Source organism: Salmo salar, chromosome 10, assembly GCF_965601325.2.
Source record: "Salmo salar chromosome 10, fSalSal1, whole genome shotgun sequence".
NCBI lineage: Eukaryota > Metazoa > Chordata > Actinopteri > Salmoniformes > Salmonidae > Salmo > Salmo salar.
Window position 1 is genome coordinate 44,832,750 of NC_138300.1, and position 22,251 is coordinate 44,855,000.

The 22,251-nt window shown below is 44.6% G+C and overlaps 1 protein-coding gene across 1 annotated transcript in view; it reads right to left on the reverse strand.

Annotated features, from left to right (window-relative positions):
* The window catches only part of col24a1 (collagen type XXIV alpha 1), a 199,944-nt gene that overhangs the window by 100,443 nt on the left and 77,250 nt on the right, over positions 1 to 22,251 (reverse strand). The window contains exons 15-24 of the mRNA XM_014123375.3: positions 17,042 to 17,095; positions 16,266 to 16,310; positions 14,097 to 14,150; positions 13,402 to 13,455; positions 11,892 to 11,945; positions 8,451 to 8,504; positions 7,552 to 7,605; positions 6,533 to 6,577; positions 6,199 to 6,252; positions 4,077 to 4,121 (exon numbers count right to left, since the gene is read on the reverse strand). Coding sequence (XP_013978850.3) covers positions 4,077 to 4,121; positions 6,199 to 6,252; positions 6,533 to 6,577; positions 7,552 to 7,605; positions 8,451 to 8,504; positions 11,892 to 11,945; positions 13,402 to 13,455; positions 14,097 to 14,150; positions 16,266 to 16,310; positions 17,042 to 17,095 — 513 coding nt within the window. The remainder of the gene's footprint in view (positions 1 to 4,076; positions 4,122 to 6,198; positions 6,253 to 6,532; positions 6,578 to 7,551; positions 7,606 to 8,450; positions 8,505 to 11,891; positions 11,946 to 13,401; positions 13,456 to 14,096; positions 14,151 to 16,265; positions 16,311 to 17,041; positions 17,096 to 22,251) is intronic.

Below are 22,251 nucleotides of genomic sequence, written 5' to 3' on the forward strand. Positions count from 1 at the left end.
TGGGACAACATGGTATCCTGTATCATTTAACAGTAGGAAACTAGGCTTTCTTCAGATGGGGCTTGGAGAGTTTTAGAGCTCCATCTGTAGCGATCTTCTTTCTCAGGTGTGTGTGTGTGTCTGCAGTGATCTGCTTTCTCAGGTGTGTGTGTGTGGGCTATACTCGGCCTTGTCTTAGGACAGTAAGTTGGTGGTTGGAGACATCCCTCTCGTGGTGTGGGGGCTGTGCTTTGGCAAAGTGGGTGGGGTTATATCCTGCCTGTTTGGCCCTGTCTGGGGGTATCATCGGATGGGGCCACAGTGTCTTCTGATCCCTCCTGTCTCAGCCTCCAGTATTTATGTTGCAGTAGTTTATGTGTCGGGGGGCTAGGGTCAGTCTGTTACATCTGGAGTATTTATCTTGTCTTATCCGGTGTCCTGTGTGAATTTAAATATGCTCTCTCTAATTCTCTCTTTCTTTCTCTCTTTCTTTCTTTCTCTCGGAGGACCTGAGCCCTAGGACCATGCCTCAGGACTACCTGGCATGATGACTCCTTGCTGTCCCCAGTCCACCTGGCCGTGCTGCTGCTCCAGTTTCAACTGTTCTGCCTGCGGCTATGGAACCCTGACCTGTTCACCGGACGTGCTTGTTGCACCCTCGACAACTACTATGATTATTATTATTTGACCATGCTGGTCATTTATGAACATTTTAACATCTTGACCATGTTCTGTTATAATATCCACCCGGCACAGCCAGAAGAGGACTGGCCACCCCTCATAGCCTGGTTCCTCTCTAGGTTTCTTCCTAGGTTTTTGGCCTTTCTAGGGAGTTTTTCCTAGGGAGTTTTTCCTAGCCACCGTGCTTCTTTCACATGCATTGCTTGCTGTTTGGGGTTTTAGGCTGGGTTTCTGTACAGCACTTTGAGATATCAGCTGATGTACGAAGGGCTATATAAATAAATTTGATTTGATTTGTGTGTGTCTGCAGTGATCTGCTTTCTCAGGTGTGTGTGTGTGTGTGTCTGCAGTGATCTGCTTTCTCAGGTGTGTGTGTGTGTGTGTGTCTGCAGCGATCTGCTTTCTCAGGTGTGTGTGTGTGTCTGTAGCAATCTGCTTTCTCAGGTGTGTGTGTGTCTGTAGCAATCTGCTTTCTCAAGTGTGTGTGTATACAGCAATATGCTTTCTCAGGTGTGTGTGTGTATACAGCGGTCTGCTTTCTCAGGTGTGTGTGTATACAGCGATATGCTTTCTCAGGTGTGTGTGTATACAGCGATATGCTTTCTCAGGTGTGTGTGTGTATACAGCAGTCTGCTTTCTCAGGTGTGTGTGTATACAGCGATATGCTTTCTCAGGTGTGTGTGTGTATACAGCGATATGCTTTCCCAGGTGTGTGTGTGTATACAGCGGTCTGCTTTCTCAGGTGTGTGTGTATACAGCGATATGCTTTCTCAGGTGTGTGTGTGTATACAGCGATATGCTTTCCCAGGTGTGTGTGTGTATACAGCGGTCGGCTTTCTCAGGTGTGTGTGTATCAGCAGCGATATGCTTTCTCAGGTGTGTGTGTATCTGCAGCGATATGCTTTCTCAGGTGTGTGTGTATACAGCGATATGCTTTCCCAGGTGTGTGTGTGTATACAGCAGTCTGCTTTCTCAGGTGTGTGTGTATACAGCGATATGCTTTCTCAGGTGTGTGTGTGTATACAGCGATATGCTTTCCCAGGTGTGTGTGTGTATACAGCGGTCTGCTTTCTCAGGTGTGTGTGTATCTGCAGCGATATGCTTTCTCAGGTGTGTGTGTATACAGCGATATGCTTTCCCAGGTGTGTGTGTGTATACAGCAGTCTGCTTTCTCAGCCCTGGGTCAGACATGTCTGAGTGGAGATTACAAGAAGAGCAGAGCAGTCAGGGAGTGAGACTGATATCACCATAGTAAGTACTGTAGAAGAGAATTAAGACATTATCTCTGTTGTCATGTGCTACTAGTCTCTCGCTCTTCCTCTCTCTATCTCTCTCTTCGGCCCAGGTAAACCTGAGTATCGTGTGTTTCAGAGCAAACCGCAAACCTGTCAATGCCCTCAGCAGCGATTCAATTTAGAAGCATTTCATTTTTATATTGTGGGTCACCCGAAATTGGAACACTTGACGGGCCAATCTAATTTGGCCCCAAAAAATACAGCTGATCATATTATAAAAACTCCCAGTAAAAGATTGGTTCAAATGCTTTACTGGCAACATGTTGCATTAAGTGCTCTCTACGTGACACAACATTGAACACGTTCAGCCAGGAACCTCCTGACCAGGGCTAACCTGCAGTTAGCCAACCCATCGGCAGTCTCTCTCAGACCCTCCAGATTAGATTTACTTGGAAAGTGATGTAATGACGTTCATAAGAGGCTCCATGTGTTTCCAAGCTGAGGTCTTTTTTTACATGGAGCCCGAGGCTCTTCATTGGCTTCAAAGGGGTCCTAGCTAGATACAGTCTGTGGTAAATGGTTAATCCCTTTCATGTGTGCTCTCCTACGCAACACAGAGGCTGTGTCCCAAATGGCACCACATTCCCTAAATAGTGCCCATAGGGCTCTGGTCAAAATTAGTGTACTATGTAGGAAATAGGGAGCCATTTGGAAGTCCTATTCAGTGGCTGTGGCTTCCACAGCGCACACAATGCAAATACTAGCATAAAGGGACCTGACGAACACAGAGAGGCATAAGGCATTGAGATGTGACATGCATGAGAGGGTTGTGTGTGGATTTCTTGCATGGGAAAACATGTTGCTGCTTTTGTGTTGGGTGTCAAAAGACTATCTGGACCAAAAAACAACAAAAACAGACTTTTGAAACGTTGCAGTTTTGCAGTTAATTAGACCAATCCAAAGTAATAGTATTATTCCACAGATGTTTTAGAAAACTAGTCGGGTCACTGATGTTGTTCCATTACTAGTAGAGAGCCATGACGTGTTATTGATGAATGAACATAGATGACCATAGATCATTCTCATCTGGATCGTCATTGTTTATTTTCTTGAGTATTTCTACTGTAGAGATGTGCAGTGTGTATGTTTCTAAAGGCAACAACAAGAGTCCAGTTATGCAGTTAGTTTCCTTCAAGAGGGCGTTTTTTAAATGTACAAAAAAAAACATTGTCCCTGCCTCAAACAAACAAAGGCAAGCCCAAAATGAGGTAACTTCCAGAGAATATCATTCACTGGAGATCCGTATGCTGCCAATTTCTGGATAAAACACACACGTTTATTGCTAGAGAAAAACCTTCCTACCCCTCTTCCTCCTTCACCTCCCTACACTTCCTTCTCCACCTCTCTACCCCTCCCCCTCCCCTCCACCTCCCTATCCCCTTCTCCTCCACAACCCTACCCCTCCACCTCCCTACCCCTCCTCCTCCACACCCCTCCTCCACCTCCCTACCCTCTCCTCCTCCACCTCCCTATCCCCTTCTCCTCCTCCACAACCCTACCCCCTCCTCCACCTCCCTACCCCTCCTCCTCCACACCCCTCCTCAACCTCCCTAGCCTCTCCTCCTCCACCTCCCTACCCCTCCTCCTCCCTATCCCCTTCTCCTCCTCCACAACCCTCCTCCTCCACCTCCCTACCCCTCCTCCCCCACACCCCTCCTCCACCTCCCCACCCCCGCCTCCCCCCTACCCCTCCTCCTCCACCTCTCTATCCCCTCCTCCTCCTTCCACCTCCCTACTCCCCCTCCACCTCCCTACCCCTCTTCTACCTCCCTACCCCTACCCCTCCTCCTCCACCTCCCTACCCCTCTTTGCCTCCATCACCTCCTCCTCTATCCTTTTCCTCCTCCCTCGCCATACTAAACCACATAAAGACCCTTACATCTCCATCACTGCACTGACTAATGAAAACCAACCACTCTGCATCTTTAGGTCTGAGAAAAGCACTATAAACATTCTACGTATGAGTACTCTGCTTTGAGACTCTTCCTATACGAGAACAGCAGGAAGTAGTGACTTAATAACTTATCCCAGACAGTCGCTGTACTGCACATTAACAAACTAAGAAGTGGTTAATCACTGACTTTGATTTCATGCATAGTCAGCAAAAAACACCAGACTCACTTGCGGTCCATTTTTTCCAATGCCGCCAAGGTCCCCGGTCTCCCCCTGAAAACCAGAACATCAAAACAAAACATTAGTACATTTTCTTCCTGTGTGTTAAGATGTTAAGATCCAGCCGATGGTCGCTCAGTCACATGATCAACAGCTTGAACACACAGGGTTTTAAATAAACAAATGATTAAAAAGCACACATGGAAATGCTCTTGATTTCTTCTGTTTCTGTTTATTTCCCTCCTGCGGGTTTCCATTATGCTCTATAACAGTCCAGGGAGAATTCCTTCTCTTTGTTAATAAGGCTCAATACATTTATTACACAACCACCTCCGCTTGAACACAAGTAGCCAACTCATTCACAAACACAGGGACTCTGACTTGCATGGCATTCAGAGGAAAACACTAAAGCGTAATCCATAGTAATAAACATCTGCCACATTGTGCAGCAGTAATAATGAAGGCACAAGGCCTTGCACTGGGTTCACACCAGTTAACTCTAATGAAGTAACGTGAAGAACACGTCTGGAATTTTGCTCTTTGTTTTAAAGAGAAAAACCTAAACAAGAAAACTAAACTAAGACCTCAAAAGTGGTAAGCGGGCCATGTCAATTAGATAGTACACTACATGACCAAAGAATGTGGACACCTGCTCGTCGAACATCTCATTCCAAAACCATGGGCATTAATATGGAGTTGGTCCCCCCTTTACTGTTATAACAGCCTCCACTCTTCTGGGAAGGCTTTCCACTAGATGTTGGAACATTGCTGCGGGGACTTGCATCTATTCAGCCACAACAGCATTAGTGAGGTCGGGCACTGATGTTGGGCGATTAGGCCTGGCTCGCAGTCGGTGTTCCAATACATTCCAAAGGTGTTCGATGGTGTTAAGGTCAGGGCTCTGTGCAGGCCAGTCAAGTTCTTCCACACCGATCTTGACAAACCATTTCTGTATGGACCTCGCTTTGTGCACGGGGGCATTGTCATGCTGAAACAGGAAAGGGCCTTCCCCAAACTGTTGCCACAAAGTGTGAAGGACAGAATCATCTAGAATGTCATTGTATTGATTTTGCATCATTGGAACTAAGGGGCCTAGCCTGAACCATGAAAAACAGCCCCATACCGTTGTTCCTTCTCCACCAAACCTTACAGTTGACACTATGCATTCGTGCAGGTAGCGTTCTCCTGGCATCCGCCAAACCCAGATTTGTCCGTTGGACTGCCAAATGGTGAGGCGTGATTCATCACTCCAGAGAACATGTTTTCACTGCTCCAGAGTCCAATGGCGGTGAGCTTTACACCACTCCAGCAAACGCTTGGCATTGCACATGGTGATCTTAGGCGCCCGGGGGAACAGTGGGCTAACTGCCTTGCTAAGGAACAGAACAACAGATAAGGCAGCCTTTCCTTTCCCCTGTGTGCAGCTGCTCGGCCATGGAAACCCATTTCATGAATGTCCGAACGAACAGTTCTTATGCTGACGTTGTTTCCAGAGGCAGTTTGGAACTCGGTAGTGAGTGTTGTAACCGAGGACAGATGATTTTTACACGACAAGCGCTTCAGCACTCTGCAGTCCCGTTCGGTGAGCTTGTGTGGCCTACCACTTCGCGGCGGAGCCGTCGTTGCTCCTAGACGTTTCCACTTCCCAATAACAGAACTTACAGTTGACCGGGGCAGCTCTAGCAAGTCATACATTTTACAAATTGACTTGTTGGAAAGGTGGCATCCTATGAAGGTGTCACGTTGAAAGTCACTGAGTTCTTCAGTAAGCCCATTCTACTGCTAATGTTTGTCTATGGAGATTGCATGGCTGTGCACTCGATTTTATACACCTGTTAGAAACAGGTGTGATTGAAATAGCCAAACCCACTAATTTGAAGGGGTGTCCACATACTTTTGTATATATAATGTTAGTTTTCATTCCTACTACCCTGGTTATATTGCTCACTGTTATGGAATTATTCTGGACAGTTAGCTTATGATTAGACACAACACCAAGGGAAAGAGCTGGTTACACACACACTGGACCATATCTGCAAATGGACCTTATCGACTGACACTGTGTTAGTTGTTTTTCTAAACAGTCCAATACAGCATACGTACAGTATGCAAGCTGATAGTAACTTCTTACCTTCAGTCCCTCAGGTCCAGGTTCCCCTATGTAGCCTTTCCTTCCAACTCTCCCCTGTAGAGAAACACACACACACACACACACACACACACACACACACACACACACACACACACACACACACACACACACACACACACACACACACACACACACACACACACACACACACACACACACATTACAGGATGCATCAGCTTTTCATGTTTTATCACATCTCATCTGTGTCACTTCATGATGAAACACCAGGAAATGGGTGGAGATGGAGACCAACAGGAAAACATGCAGGTTGTGTATCTGCAGTGTGATTTGAAGGGGGGCTGGAGACACTTACAGTGGTGCCAGGGCCGCCAAGTGGGCCAAGGTGTCCCTCATCACCCTGGAAATACACAGTAAAACAGGTCAACACAGTGCAATGCATCATATACAGCTGGATTTGGGGACCTGGTAACATCACTGGGCACTGGCAGTAACACTAGCTAGCTGTGTGTGTGAGTACTCTCATCGATCACTGTGTTCTCCCTAGCAGAGTGACCTGGATGTTTCTCTCTATGTCCACACTGCCTGAAGGAGAGCTTGATGATTCCAATGATTAGCATGTATGATGTTCTGCTTTGAGACATTTTCTCTGATCAGCTTAAGGGAAAGTTATTAATGCTATAGTGATTGAACTCTACAGCATTTTCTTGCAGGCTATGCAATAAGACTCCGTGCCAGGAAAGAGAGTGAGAGAGAGATTGAGGGGCCTCCCAACTTGGTACCACAGTTGAGTTGGGTGCCAATACCGTAACACTAGCACAATGGAAAAGTGTACGTACCGCACACACTGTACTGTACACACTGTACTGTACACACTGTACTGTACACACTGTACTGCACACACTGTACTGTACACACTGTACTGCACACACTGTACTGTACACACTGTACTGCACACACTGTACTGTACACACTGTACTGTACACACTGTACTGTACACACTGCCAAGGCTTCTGTTCTTATTTTCCACTGCTGCCTGGAAAGCCCTGGAGTCTGCCTTGTTTTTGATTAGCACCCAGTGATGAATCATGACGGTATACAGTACAGTGGAACATGCCCTGGGACCTGGAATCACTCTACAGCTCTACATAGTGCTCCACATAGCCTGAACGTAATGTAGCAATGCCAACCGCCTCAACTCTGGTTACAGGTTCAACTGTATGTATAAACGGAGAATCTGTTTTGTAATCAAATGCAAACTAAATATTGTTAGCTTCCTGCATGTTCAGTTGTGTCTGCAGTATTCTGAGTATGATGTACAGTAGTTTAGTGGTTCTCACCCACAAGCTACAAGTTCTTGATAATGTCTCTTACCTCTGTTCCTTTTGGCCCTGGGGGTCCCTGTGGCCCTCTGGCACCTAGGAGTCCCTGCAACAGAGCAGGATACATGGTATGTCATACAAAACAGATGTGTTGCTATTATCGAAAACACACAAATGAATCCTCAGGAGTGGAAGATGCACTGAGGATCAGGGGTTGGAACCGGTTCAGGGAACAGAACAGCGGAAAATAAATTCATTTTTCAAGGAACAGAATCAGAACTGGGAACAAAAATGATCTACTGTAAATTGTTTCGGAACAAAACCATTATTTTAAAATCATGGGAACCGGTTAATTATGTACCACAAAAAACAGAGCAAAGCGCCTATGCAAAGCCCTCACTCTGTCATTCAGAAAGGTAATCCTGCGTCTGCCTTCCTTCCTTCCTTCCTTCCTTCCTTCCTTCCTTCCTTCCTTCCTTCCTTCCTTCCTTCCTTCCTTCCTTCCTTCCTTCCTTCCTTCCTTCCTTCCTTCCTTCCTTCCTTCCTTCCTTCCTTCCTTCCTTCCTTCCTTCCTTCCTTCCTTCCTGTCTGTCTGTCTGTCTGTCTGTCTGTCTGTCTGTCTGTTGTATGCCTGCCTGCCGTCCGTCCGTCCGTCCGTCTGTCTGCCTGCTGAAAATCTTGTCAATGTGTAGGCTACCTGCCCCTCCCCTCTGAAGCATAGCCTACCGCAGCCTAATGTCGAGCTTAATATAAAACCTGTATATATTTCAGAGGTTTAAAAACTGGTACTTTTTTGGGGTTCCAACCAGTTCAAAATTTTATTTTGCAGGTCAGAACAGTGGAACCGAACAAAAAAATGTTTGGTTCTGTTCAGAACAAAAAAATAATAATTTTGGTTCGAACCCCTGCTGATTAAGCATTTTGAGTTGAGTTGTGGAAACAGTGCTTTACCTTAGGTCCAGGAGGGCCGTTGGGACCTGGCACACCGATGTCTCCAGGAAAACCCTGAGAAATGAAACAGGATGAAATACAATAAAAGAGTTATAATGAACCACCTGGTTCTTTGACGACATCATTAATCAGAAGACAGATGTGATCATATAGGTTTGATGCCACATCTAACATGACACACTCCTGAACACACCTGAATGTATTCAGTTACTTTATATTCATTCTATTACATTATACTTTCTTTAGATATGTGTGTACAGAAAGGGAGTGGAGGATTATCTACATATATATGCTTGTATATTGCTATATCTGTGTCAGGGTCAGACCCACACTGCCCCTCTTTTCTAAAAAAATACTTTATGGATTAACAATGATGAGAACAGAGAGCACACTGACCCCTCTGTAAGACGGGTAGGCAAGGTCAATACATCTGTATCTAAAGAGTGACTGGGCCTAGCTATGTTATATGAACCTGATGTAAAGGGGGTGATGGATAGAGATGTTGGCTGAAGACTGTCAGACACACCTGTCTCAGCATGGCATGGCCGGCTCAATTAAAACAGGGGATGGGGAGGGGGAAAGATGTAGGAGTGTTGGTGTGGGGAGAGGGTGAGGGTGAGGGGGAGAAAGGGAGGAAAGTTGGTGGGGGAGAGTGGGAGGGAGAAGGAGAGGGTGAGAGGGGGAGAGAGGGAGAGTGGGAGGAGAGTTGGTGGAGGAGAGGAGGAGAGGGAGAAGGGGAGGAGAGAGGGGGAGAGAGGGAGAAAGGGGGAGAGAGGGAGAGTGGGTGGAGAGTTGGTGGGGAGAGGAGGAGAGGGAGAAGGAGAGGGTGAGAGGGGGAGAGTTGGTGGGGGAAAGGAGGAGAGGGAGGAGAAGGGGAGAGTTGGTGGGGGAGAGGAGGAGAGGTGGAGAGTTGGTAGGGAGAGGAGGAGAAGGAGGAGAAGGGGAAGAGTTGGTGGGGAGAGGAGGAGAAGGAGGAGAGGGGGAGAGTTGGTGGGGAGAGGAGGAGAAGGAGGAGAGGGGGAGAGTTGGTGGAGGAGAGGGAGAAGGAGAGGGGGAGAGGAGGAGAGGGAGAAAGGGGGAGAGAAAGCTATGGAGATCTATCAGGTTTACAGATGTGGTGTTTTAACAGGGCCAAAAAGAGTCAAATGGAGTGAACCTTTCTGGGCTCTTTGATCTTGACAAGGCAACAAACAGTTAACCAGCATAAAGTAGAGCTACAACATTTATAGGACGGATGGTAAAACAAGTGAGACATTGTTAGATTCAGTTTGATAAAAACTTAAAAGACATCTAGTCTGTGAGTCACATGATGTGCACACACCGAGAACATAACAGGATACGTTTGGATTAGTTTGACTTTCCAAATCCTATATATTCCTATCTATGGTCTCCTGCTATCCTGCTGTCTTGTAGATCTGCTAGATTGGGAATAAATCAGAACCAATGTGACACAGGGATGAAGGAAAGCTTACTGTATGTACTTTATTTCTGTGGTGGGTTTAAGGAGTGTTATCAATGTATATCTGTGGTGGGTTTAAGGAGTGTTATCAATGTATATCTGTGGTGGGTTTAAGGAGTGTTATCAATGTATTTCTGTGGTGGGTTTAAGGAGTGTTATCAATGTATATCTGTGGTGGGTTTAAGGAGTGTTATCAATGTATATCTGTGGTGGGTTTAAGGAGTGTTATCAATGTATATCTGTGGTGGGTTTAAGGAGTGTTATCAATGTATATCTGTGGTGGGTTTAAGGAGTGTTATCAATGTATATCTGTGGTGGGTTTAAGGAGTGTTATCAATGTATATATGTGGTGGGTTTATGGAGTGTTATCAATGTATATATGTGGTGGGTTTATGGAGTGTTATCAATGTATATATGTGGTGGGTTTATGGAGTGTTATCAATGTATATCTGTGGTGGGTTTATGGAGTGTTATCAATGTATATATGTGGTGGGTTTAAGGAGTGTTATCAATGTATATATGTGGTGGGTTTATGGAGTGTTATCAATGTATATCTGTGGTGGGTTTAAGGAGTGTTATCAATGTATATCTGTGGTGGGTTTAAGGAGTGTTATCAATGTATATCTGTGGTGGGTTTAAGGAGTGTTATCAATGTATATCTGTGGTGGGTTTAAGGAGTGTTATCAATGTATATCTGTGGTGGGTTTAAGGAGTGTTATCAATGTATATCTGTGGTGGGTTTAAGGAGTGTTATCAATGTATATCTGTGGTGGGTTTAAGGAGTGTTATCAATGTATATCTGTGGTGGGTTTAAGGAGTGTTATCAATGTATATCTGTGGTGGGTTTAAGGAGTGTTATCAATCTATATCTGTGGTGGGTTTAAGGAGTGTTATCAATGTATATCTGTGGTGGGTTTAAGGAGTGCTATCGATGTATTTCGCAGATGGTTCAGTTTGCTTGGTGTGTGTATCCTGTCCTCTCAAGTTGGACTCTGTCCCCCAAGTTCACGACCTTATCTCAAGTGTTTAGCATTCATTCAACACAGGAGAGTGGCTGACCTGGGGTTGGGAGGGAGGCAGCAGCCGTAGAGATACTATAGATAGTGAGCAGCAATAAAGAGGCAGTCTAAAGCACTACTCTGGACCTGTGCCCATGATGGTTTTAGTTCCTTACTGTGTCTTCTCTGTTAGCTTATCTACTGTTTACATGTGTCTGTCTCATGGACCAGGACAGGAGTTTAACATGATCTAGGGTTGGGAGGGAGGCAGCAGCCATAGAGATAGATACTGAGCAGTCATAAAAAGCACTATGAGGCATTACACTGGACCTGGACCCGTGGCTTCTACACACTGTCTCACCTGGTTGTGACAACCTGTGATCAACTAAAAAGATAGATGCCATACAAAGGCACTATACGGCTATAACTATAGTTAATATAGACCAGTGCCCATGTTGCTTTTACACACTGTCTAATCAGAGGGTAAAGATAAAGAGTGATGTGGGGTTGATCGGGTTTTATGGTGTTAGTGTAGTGATAGTGTGTATTAGTTTACACCCTGACCCCAGACAGAATACAGGTAGTAGAGCAGATCGCCTCAGACAGTCTCAGGGCGGTTTCTCTATCCCATCTCTGCCACCAATTTCCCTCTGGGACAATACATTTCAAACTTGAACTTGAAAAGATCTCTGGCAAGTAATAGGACAGGGATACAATATGGTCCCAACAGAACTAGAATTTGAACTTGACTATAACAACAGTGTGTAGGAACAAACTCTTAGATCAGGACGATATGTTTTAGTGATTGGTTCAGTTTGCATGGTTTACTTGTTTGACCATGTATAGCACTATATGACAGAGGTTTATGACATCATTTGATGACATCATATTGAGCTGTATCAGTAGCTCAATGACCATTAAAGCGAAAGAAACATAATAGCAGACATTTAACAGAGTGTGGCTTTAATGATGTCAGTGTTTTACCTCAGGTCCTAGTGGGCCAGGAGATCCCTGCGGTCCGATCTCACCCATTTTACCCTGTCAGAGCAGAGAGACATTAAACATTTTAAAAAGCACATGTATATCTGAGTTATCCGGTTGCAGGTGCGTGGGAATAATGTGATAACTTAAAACAAAAGAGAAATCCGCACACTTCCCTTGTCCGAATTACTTATTTTATTAAAGCTTTAAGTGATAGGAGCAAGAGCAGTGTGCAGGTTTCTCTTCTGTTTGAATTTAGAGCAAAGACGCATGAAAACATCAACACAAAGTGGTAACATCAATGCCAAGCATCTCTCTCTTTTCTTCTCTCTCACTCTCACAGACAGCCACACATGCATAACGTACTGTATATTATATACACAAACAGACAGCCACACATGCATAACGTACTGTATATTATATACACAAACAGACAGCCACACATGCATAACGTACTGTATATTATATACACAAACAGACAGCCACACATGCATAACGTACTGTATATTATATACACAAACAGACAGCCACACATGCATAACGTACTGTATATTATATACACAAACAGACAGCCACACATGCATAACGTACTGTATATTATATACACAAACAGACAGCCACACATGCATAACGTACTGTATATTATATACACAAACAGACAGCCACACATGCATAACGTACTGTATATTATATACACAAACAGACATTCATACATGCATAACGTACTGTATATTATATACACAAACAGACAGCCACACATGCATAACGTACTGTATATTATATACACAAACAGACAGCCACACATGCATAACGTACTGTATATTATATACACAAACAGACATTCATACATGCATAACGTACTGTATATTATATACACAAACAGACAGCCACACATGCATAACGTACTGTATATTATATACACAAACAGACAGCCACACATGCATAACGTACTGTATATTATATACACAAACAGACAGCCACACATGCATAACGTACTGTATATTATATACACAAACAGCATGAGGTAGATAAAGGATTGGCACTCAAAGCGTCAGTAGTGAGTTTTCACTCTATTTGACAGTTGCCAGTGTTTCTAAGGAGGCAGGCAAGCTGTGTGTGGTTGGTATTGTGTTGTCAAAACAAATATTAATATGGTCTTTATGTGATGTTACAGGGATTGACTGCCTGGCGTCTATAGAATTAAAGTCTACGGTTGATCACATAACGTCCTGTATATTATATACACAAAAAGAGACCCACACACAGGTGCTATAAATATGTTGTGTGAATTTGTCCTCATAGTTTCCCTGCAGGATGGTTTAGTTTCAGGCAGCTACAGTATATGGGCTGTTAGTAACAAAGTGCAGGTATTTAAAGTCTAAAAGGTACAGGGTGTTTACTGGGGTTATTCCATTAATTAAGTGCCAGTCTAATGGGTTAAAATGAGAAACACATATACACACACACATATACACACACACACATACACACCACACACAAACACACTACGTACAGGTGGACCTGGTTTCCCACGGAGTCCAGGAGATCCAGACAAGCCAGCAGCACCCTGGGAGTACAAACAGAAAAACACTTGTTTATTCTCCTATTCTCTCCATCACTCATTATATCACTCCCTTTTGAGTGTGTGTGTGTGTGTGTGTGTGTGTGTGTGTGTGTGTGTGTGTGTGTGTGTGTGTGTGTGTGTGTGTGTGTGTGTGTGCGTGCATGCTTACGTGTGTGTGTGTGTGCATAAGGGTGTGTGTGTGTGGGGGGTGTGTGTGTGTGTGTGTGCGTGCGGGTGTGTGTGTGTGTCGTACATAAGGGTGTGTGTGTGTGTGTGTGTGTGTGTTGTACAATGCAACAGGGACCTGAGAGTGTTTAGTCTAACTGTCAGCTCTCTGACAAGCAGCGCTGAGATTTATCATCTCCATCTGTATGTGTATTTATCATCAACGTACAGTAGCTTCATATCCATATTGCATGTGCTGAACCCAACCTTAGCCTTCTATCGTTGCCTATACATCTGCTATACATGTTTGGGATGCTAAGAGTTGGTTACAGCACTGCATACAGTATGTGTTTGAAACTAGCATCACAGCCGTGTTGACTGAGAAAAGACCCCTATGATGCATCTGGAGAATGTCCTGCTCATGATAAAAACAAATCAATGAATTATTCAGACTGATGGGAAATGTGTTGCGGTCCTACCTTGTCACCTTGGTAACCCATCTCTCCCGGTTCACCCCTTAGTCCAGGTTCGCCCTGAATGTTACAGCGTCACACAGAGATATAATACAACCACCCTGCTTACATCAGAGGACAGCGTTAACAACAAAACAATACAATCACACTGAGGACACACAGTTTCCCCACCCCTGTTATGAGTGAGTGACATGTCTCTATCTAACCCATCCCATAGAAGATATATCAATCAATAGTCAAGCAGCATTCAAGACCAACAGTTTGATGGAGGAACTGTGTAATTGTTAGGAAAGTAAAACAAACTTAAACAGTTGTACTACAGAGTTGGAATGGGGAAACATTTAGCAAGGATTTACACAACGCATTTCGATTTCTCATAGTAATAGCTACTGTACATTGACTACTGGCATGTACAATACCAGTCAAAAGTTTGCACACACCTACTCATTCAAGGGTTGTTCTTTATTTTTACTATTTTCTACATTGTAGAATAATAGTGAAGACATCAAAACTATGAAATAACACATATGGAATCACATAGCAACCAAAAAAGTGTTAAACAAATCAAAATATATTTTATATTTGAGATTCTTCAAAGTAGTCACCATTTGCCTTGATGACAGCTTTGCACACTCTTGGCATTCTCTAAACCAGTTTCACCTGGAATGATTTTCCAACAGTCTTGAAGGAGTTCCCACATATGCTGAGCCCTTGTTTGCTGCTTTTCCTTCACTCTGCGGTCCAATTCATCCCAAACCATCTCAATTGGCTTGAGGTCGGGTGGTTGTGGGGGCCAGGTCATCTGATGCAGCACTCCATCACTCTCCTTATTGATCAAATAGCCCTTACACAGCCTAGAGGTGGGTTGAGTCATTGTCCTGTTGAAAAACAAATGATTGTCCCACTAAGCGCCAACCAGATGGGATGGCGTATCACTGCAGAATGCTTTGGTAGTCATGCTGGTTAAGTGTGCCTTGAATTCTAAATAAATCACAGACAGTGTCACCAGCAAAGCACCCCCACACATCACACCTCCTCCTCCATGCTTCACAGTGGGAATCACACATGCGGAGATCATCTGTTTACTTACTCTGCGTCTCACAAAGACATGGCAGTTGGAACCAAAAATCTCAAATTTGGACTCATCAGTCCAAAGGACAGATTTCTACCAGTCTAATGTCCATTGTTTGTGTCTCTTGGCCCAAGCAAGTCTCTTCTACTTAATGGTGTCCTTTAGTAGTGGTTTCTTTGCAGCAATTCGACCATGAAGGCCTGATTCACGTAGTCTTCTCTGAACAGTTGATGTTGAGATGTGTCTGTTACTTAAACTCTGTGAAGCATTTATTTGGGCTGCAATTTCTGAGGCTGGTAATTCTAATAAACGTATCCTCTGCAGCACAGGTAACTCTGGGTCTTCCATTCATGTGGCGGTCCTCAGAAGTGCCAGTGTCATCATAGCGCTTGATGGTTTTTGCAACTACACTTGAAGAAATGTTCAACGTTCTTTACATTTTCCAGATTGACTGACCTTCATGTCTTGAAGTAATGATGGACTGTCGTTTCTCTTTGCTTATTTGAGCTGTTCTTGCCATAATATGGACTTGGTCTTTTACTAAATAGGGCTATCTTCTGTATACCACACCTACCTTGTCACAACACAACTGATTGGCTCAAACGCATTAAGAAAGAAATTACACAAATTAACTTTTAACAAGGCACACCTGTTAATTGGGTTTCTGTATTACACTTTGTGACATCGGCTGATGTAAAAAGGATTTATAAATTAATTTGATTGATTGATTGATTGATCGAATTGAAATGCATTCCAGGTGACTACCTCATGAAGCTGGTTGAGAGAATGCAAAAAGTGTGCAAAGCTGTCATTAAGGCAAAGGTTGGCTACTTTGAAGAATCTCAAATCTCAAATATATTTAGATTTGTTCAACACTTTTTTGTTTACTACATGATTCCATGTGTTATTTCATAGTTTTCATAGTAGGTGTGTCCACATTTTTGACTGGTACTGTACGTGCATATCAAATAATCATTCCTCTGTTCAGCTACTCCCATCCTATCCCATCATCCTCCCCAAGTACTGGACACAGATCCCACTCATACACACATTGGACTAAGACATTCCCAGATACACTACAATAATATAAATATTTAGATCACCTTATCACCTTTCAATCCAGGCAGCCCCGCTTTTCCCGCCAGGCCCTGTCAGAGAGAGAACAAGAGAGGAGGGACTCCTCAGTGGCAGCCATTTTGAAAAGAGGTCAGACAGAGGAAGATACAGAGGCTGGTATAAGAAATGACTTGCTGGGGAGGAGAGGATAAGAGGAGAGAAGAGAAGAGGAGAGGGAAGAGGAGGAGAGGAGAGGAGAGGAGAGGAGAGGAGAGGAGAGGAGAGGAGAGGAGAGGAGAGGAGAGGAGAGGAGAGGAGAGGAGAGGAGAGGAGAGGAGAGGAGAGGAGAGGAGAGGAGAGGAGAGGAGAGGAGAGGAGAGGAGAGAAAGAATAGGAGAGATGAGGAGAGTATAGGTGAGGAGGAAAGAAAAGGAGAGGAGAGAGGAGATGAGAGAGGAGGATAGGAGAGGAGAGCCTTCCCTGTAGCTCAGTTGGTAGAGCATGGTGTTTGCAACACCAGGGTTGTGGGTTCGATTCCCACGGGGGGCCAGCACAGAAAAAAATGTATGAAATTGTATGAAATGTATGCATTCACTACCGTAAGTCGCTCTGGATAAGAGCGTCTGCTAAATGACTAAAATGTAAATGTAAAAAAATGAGAGGAGAGAGAAGGAGAGGAGAGTACAGAGGAGGAGAGGATACGAGAGGAGTGAGGAGAGGAGTTGAGGAAATGAGAGAGGAGGAGAGGATAGAGGAGGAGAGGAAGAGAGGAGGAGAGAGAAGGAGAGGGGATGAGAGGGGAGAGAGGAGGGTCTATAGTTACCATAGTTCCCACTATGCCAGTCAGTCCTCGCTGTCCCTCAGGTCCTGGGTCTCCCTGTAGAGAGAAGGAGCAGTAGGGTAAGATACAATACACACACACACACACACACACATGAAGTATACAGTATATATTATACATGCTCTGTTTTATGGGGACAGATTTTGAAGGACGTGTTTCACAGGATTATTTTGACACATGCATTCCTGTGAGCCAACACCTAGCTATGATGACTTCCAAGCTGTTCCTGTGCTGACACTAAAGCGTCCGTTTGGGGTTAGGCCGTCCATCCGAGCGGACGCAGGACAGGAACATCACATCTAATCAGCTGCGACACGGAAATGGTAGGAGTGACCGGACACTGTGCTGCTGAACAAGGAGTCTTCTATTGCAGGCAGGCAGTGAAAGAGACACCTACTGTACTGTATGTTACATTACATTACATTTAAGTCATTTAGCAGACGCTCTTATCCAGAGCGACTTACAAAATGGTGCATTCACCTTATGATATCCAGTGGAACAACCACTTTACAATAGTGCATCTAAATCTTTTAAGGGGGGGGGGGGGGGGGGGGGGGTTAGAAGGATTACTTTATCCTATCCTAGGTATTCCTTAAAGAGGTGGGGTTTCAGGTGTCTCCGGAAGGTGGTGATTGACTCCGCTGTCCTGGCGTCGTGAGGGAGCTTGTTCCACCATTGGGGTGCCAGAGCAGCGAACAGTTTTGACTGGGCTGAGCGGGAACTGTGCTTCCTCAGAGGTAGGGGGGCCAGCAGGCCAGTGGTGGATGAACGCAGTGCCCTTGTTTGGGTGTAGGGCCTGATCAGAGCCTGAAGGTATGGAGGTGCCGTTCCCTTCACAGCTCCGTAGGCAATCACCATGGTCTTGTAGCGGATGCGAGCTTCAACTGGAAGCCAGTGGAGAGAGCGGAGGAGCGGGGTGACGTGAGAGAACTTGGGAAGGTTGAACACCAGACGGGCTGCGGCGTTCTGGATGAGTTGTAGGGGTTTAATGGCACAGGCAGGGAGCCCAGCCAACAGCGAGTTGCAGTAATCCAGACGGGAGATGACAAGTGCCTGGATTAGGACCTGCGCCGCTTCCTGTGTGAGGCAGGGTCGTACTCTGCGAATGTTGTAGAGCATGAACCTACAGGATCGGGTCACCGCCTTGATGTTAGTGGAGAACGACAGGGTGTTGTCCAGGATCACGCCAAGGTTCTTAGCACTCTGGGAGGAGGACACAAGGGAGTTGTCAACCGTGATGGCGAGATCATGGAACGGGCAGTCCTTCCCCGGGAGGAAGAGCAGCTCCGTCTTGCCGAGGTTCAGCTTGTTCTTTAGCACCGCACGGTTCATGATTCATTATTATTAGAATTATGGTTCTAATCATTGTAATTACATTGACTTTGATAATTATGATGAGGAAGATCATGATGATGTTGTGTGCCCTCTCTCCCATTCCGCAGACTGATGTAGCAGGTTCTCTGTGGAAGTGTAGTGTGGGACAGAGGGTCAGTTCTGTATGTGGTTCCATGTGTTCCATGTTTACCGGTGTGGGTCTGTTTCCCATTACTGTGCTTTGAGGGGACTATCACCAGCACCCCCTCACCAGAGCCAGCCTGTACACCTGAACAGAGACCTCCACCTCCTGCTGCTTAACCTCTACAACAGATTTCGTCAGCCACTGTCACGGAAGCCATTAAGGGTTGTTCACATTGTAAAACATGAGGAGTACCTTGGTAAATCATGACTTGTATGAAGCCTACATAGAACAGTTACTATAAGATCAGCTGAGGATCAATTAGTGAAAGCAGTTGTAAAACATGGAGTGGATTGTTAAATCATCTGTTGTATTTATGGAGACTACAGAATAACAGATAAGAGCAGCTGAGGATTCATAATTGAAAGCAGCTGTGCTTCTCCATTAACGACATCTTTGTTCTACATGTTCTCCAATTATTTCACCAGACATAGTGTAGGCTGTCAGTAGTTTGTTTGAAATAGCTATTTTTCCTTACAACTCATCTTATGGTCAGAGGCCACATGATAAATAGTTCCCCAGTTCTTGCACCAGCTGTGCATTCTCCCATCACAAGGATCATTAAACCATGACAATCAGTAAAATATTATACACAATCGATGGCAAACCAGAAGACAACCAAGTCTGTCTGTCAAACACCAAGCAGATCTGATCCTCATGGCTGTTCTTTAGGGTCTAGCAGCATTCAGGCTCACTGCCACGACTTTGTTTATAAAGAAGCTCTCCAGAATTAGGTCACAATGCTTCAAGTAAAAATCTAGGAAAAAATATGCAGCAACAAGAGTTTTGGAACAGAGCACAGAACAGGAGGCGTGAGGAAAGAACGGAGGCTAGACAGGGTCTGGCCTGCATGTCTGTCTCCTGTCTGTCTCTCTCTCTGCCTCCTGCATAAGGTTGGGGTGAGGTTGAAGTGGGGGGTTGTGGTGAGGTTAGAGAGATGGATATCAATCACCTGAGGAGATGCCACCAATTGGTTTGAAATGTGAATTTGAAAGACTTCCTCATGGCGCGGGATGCAGACAGGGTGACATGAGGAATCGGTCGCCACGGCCACACTAGCCAGGTTCCTCTCACATTAATGATGGCTGGAGGACATGTGTGATTCCAATTCCAGCGTGACGGAAGTGTCCCACATTCATAGAGCTGAATTCATATTTATCTCTGCAGCGGAACCTACTTTCTCTGGGGCAAAGTGTCTGATGTAACAGAGTCCAGTACCGACAGCCATTACTGTAGGCACACTACGGTCATCATTTAAACAAACCACCTATAACTTATAAGGCTTTATAGAGCCTTCGTAGAGTATTTGTAAGCAGTTGAAGTTGGAAGTTTACATACACCTTAGCCAAATACATTTAAACTCAGTTTTTCACAATTCCTGACATTTAATCCTAGTAAAAATTCTGTCTTAGGTCAGTTAGGATCACCAATTTATTTTAAGAATGTGAAATGTCAGAATAATAGTAGAGAGAATTATTTATTTCAGCTTTAATTTCTTTCATCACATTCCCAGTGGGTCAGAAGTTTACATACGCTCAATTAGTATATCGTAGCATTGCCTTTAAATTGTTTAACTTCGGTCATACATTTTGGCTAGCCTTCCACAAGCTTCCCACAATAAGTTGGGTGAATTTTGGCCCATTCCTCCTGACAGAGCTGGTGTAACTGAGTCAGGTTTGAAGGCCTCCTTGCTCGCACATGCTTTTTCAGTTCTGCCCACACATTTTCTATGGGATTGAAGTCAGGGCTTTGTGATGGCCACTCCAATACCTTGACTTTATTGTCCTTAAGCCATTTTGCTACAACTTTGGAAGTATGCTTGGGGTCATTGTCCATTTGGAAGACCCATTTGCGACCAAGCTTTAACTTCCTGACTGATGTCTTGAGACTTGCTTCAATATATCCACATTATTTTTTGTCCTCATGATGCCATCTATTTTGTGAAGTCCACCAGTCCCTCCTGCAGCAAAGCCCCCCACAACATGATGCTGCCACCCCCCGTGTTTCATGGTTGGGATGGTGTTCTTCGGCTTGCAAGTCTCCCCCTTTTTCCTCCAAAAATCACGATGGTCATTATGGCCAAACAGTTCTATTTTTGTTTCATCAGACCAGAGGACATTTCTCCAAAAAGTACGATCTTTGTCCCCTTGTGCAGTTGCGAACTGTAGTCTGGCTTTTTTATGGCGGTTTTGGAGCAGTGGCTTCTTCCTTGCTGAGCGGCCTTTCAGGTTATGTCGATATAGGACTCGTTTCACTGTGGATATAGATACTTTTGTACCTGTTTCCTCCAGCATCTTCACAAGGTCCTTTGCTGTTGTTCTGTGATTTATTTGCACTTTTCACACCAAAGTACATTCATCTCTAGGAGACAGAACGCGTCTCCTTCCTGAGCGGTATGACGGCTGCGTGGTCCCATGGTGTTTATACTTGCATACTATTGTTTGTACAGATGAACGTGGTACCTTCAGGCATTTGGAAATTGCTCCCAAGGATGAACCAGACTTGTGGAGGTCTTCAATATTTTTTCTGAGGTCTTGACTGATTTCTTTTGATTTTCCCATGATGTCAAACAAAGAGGCACTGAGTTTGAAGGTAGGCCTTGAAATACATCCACAGGTACACCTCCAATTGACTCACATGGTGTCAATTAGCCTATCAGACACTTCTAAAGCCATGCCATCATTTACTGGAATTTTCCAATCTGTTTAAAGGCACAGTCAACTCAGTGTATGTAAACTTCTGACCCACTGGAATTGTGATACAGTGAATTATAAGTTAAATAATCTGTCTGTTAACAATTGTTGGAAAAATTACTTGTGTCATGCACAAAGTAGATGTCCTAACCAACTTGCCAAAACTATAGTTTGTTAACAAGAAATTTGTGGAGTGGTTGAAAAACGAGTTTTAATGACTCCAACCTAAGTGTATGTAAACTTCCGACTTCAACTGTAGGCCTTATAAACCAGTAACGAAGGCTACATTAGGCCTTTGAAAGTAATGATCCACTCATCTGTCTGATTTCAGACAGGGAGACATTGTGGATGTTGAGCTTCCTAGTCAAGCGCTGTTATTCACAAGATCATCTTTGAGAGATATTTCATGTAAAGTACCTGCTCTTACAATAAAGTTGAACATCTCATTCCAATATCATGGGCATTAATATGGAGTTGGTCCCGCCTTTGCTGCTATCACAGCCTCCATTCTTCTGGGAAGGCTTTCCACTAGATGTTGGAACATTGCTGAGGAGACTTGAGTCCATACAGCCACAAGAGCATTAGTGAGGTCGGGCACTGATGTTGGGTAATTAGGCTTGGAACAAAGTTGGCACAGAATCGTCTAGAATGTCATTGTATGCTATAGCATTAAGATGTCCTTTCACTGGAATTAAGGGGCCTAACCCGAACCATGAAAAACAACCCCAGACCATTATTCCTCCTCCACCAAACTTTACAGTTGGCACTATGCATTCAGGCAGGTAGCGTTCTCCTGGCATCTGCCAAATCCAGATTTGTCTGTCGGACTGCCAGATGGTGAAGCGTGATTCATTACTCCTGAGAATGCGTTTCCACTGCTCCAGAGTCCAATTGCGGCAAATTTTACACCACTCCAGCCGACGCTTGCCATTGCGCATGGTGATCTAATGCTTGTGTGTAGCTGTTTGGCCATGGAAACCCAT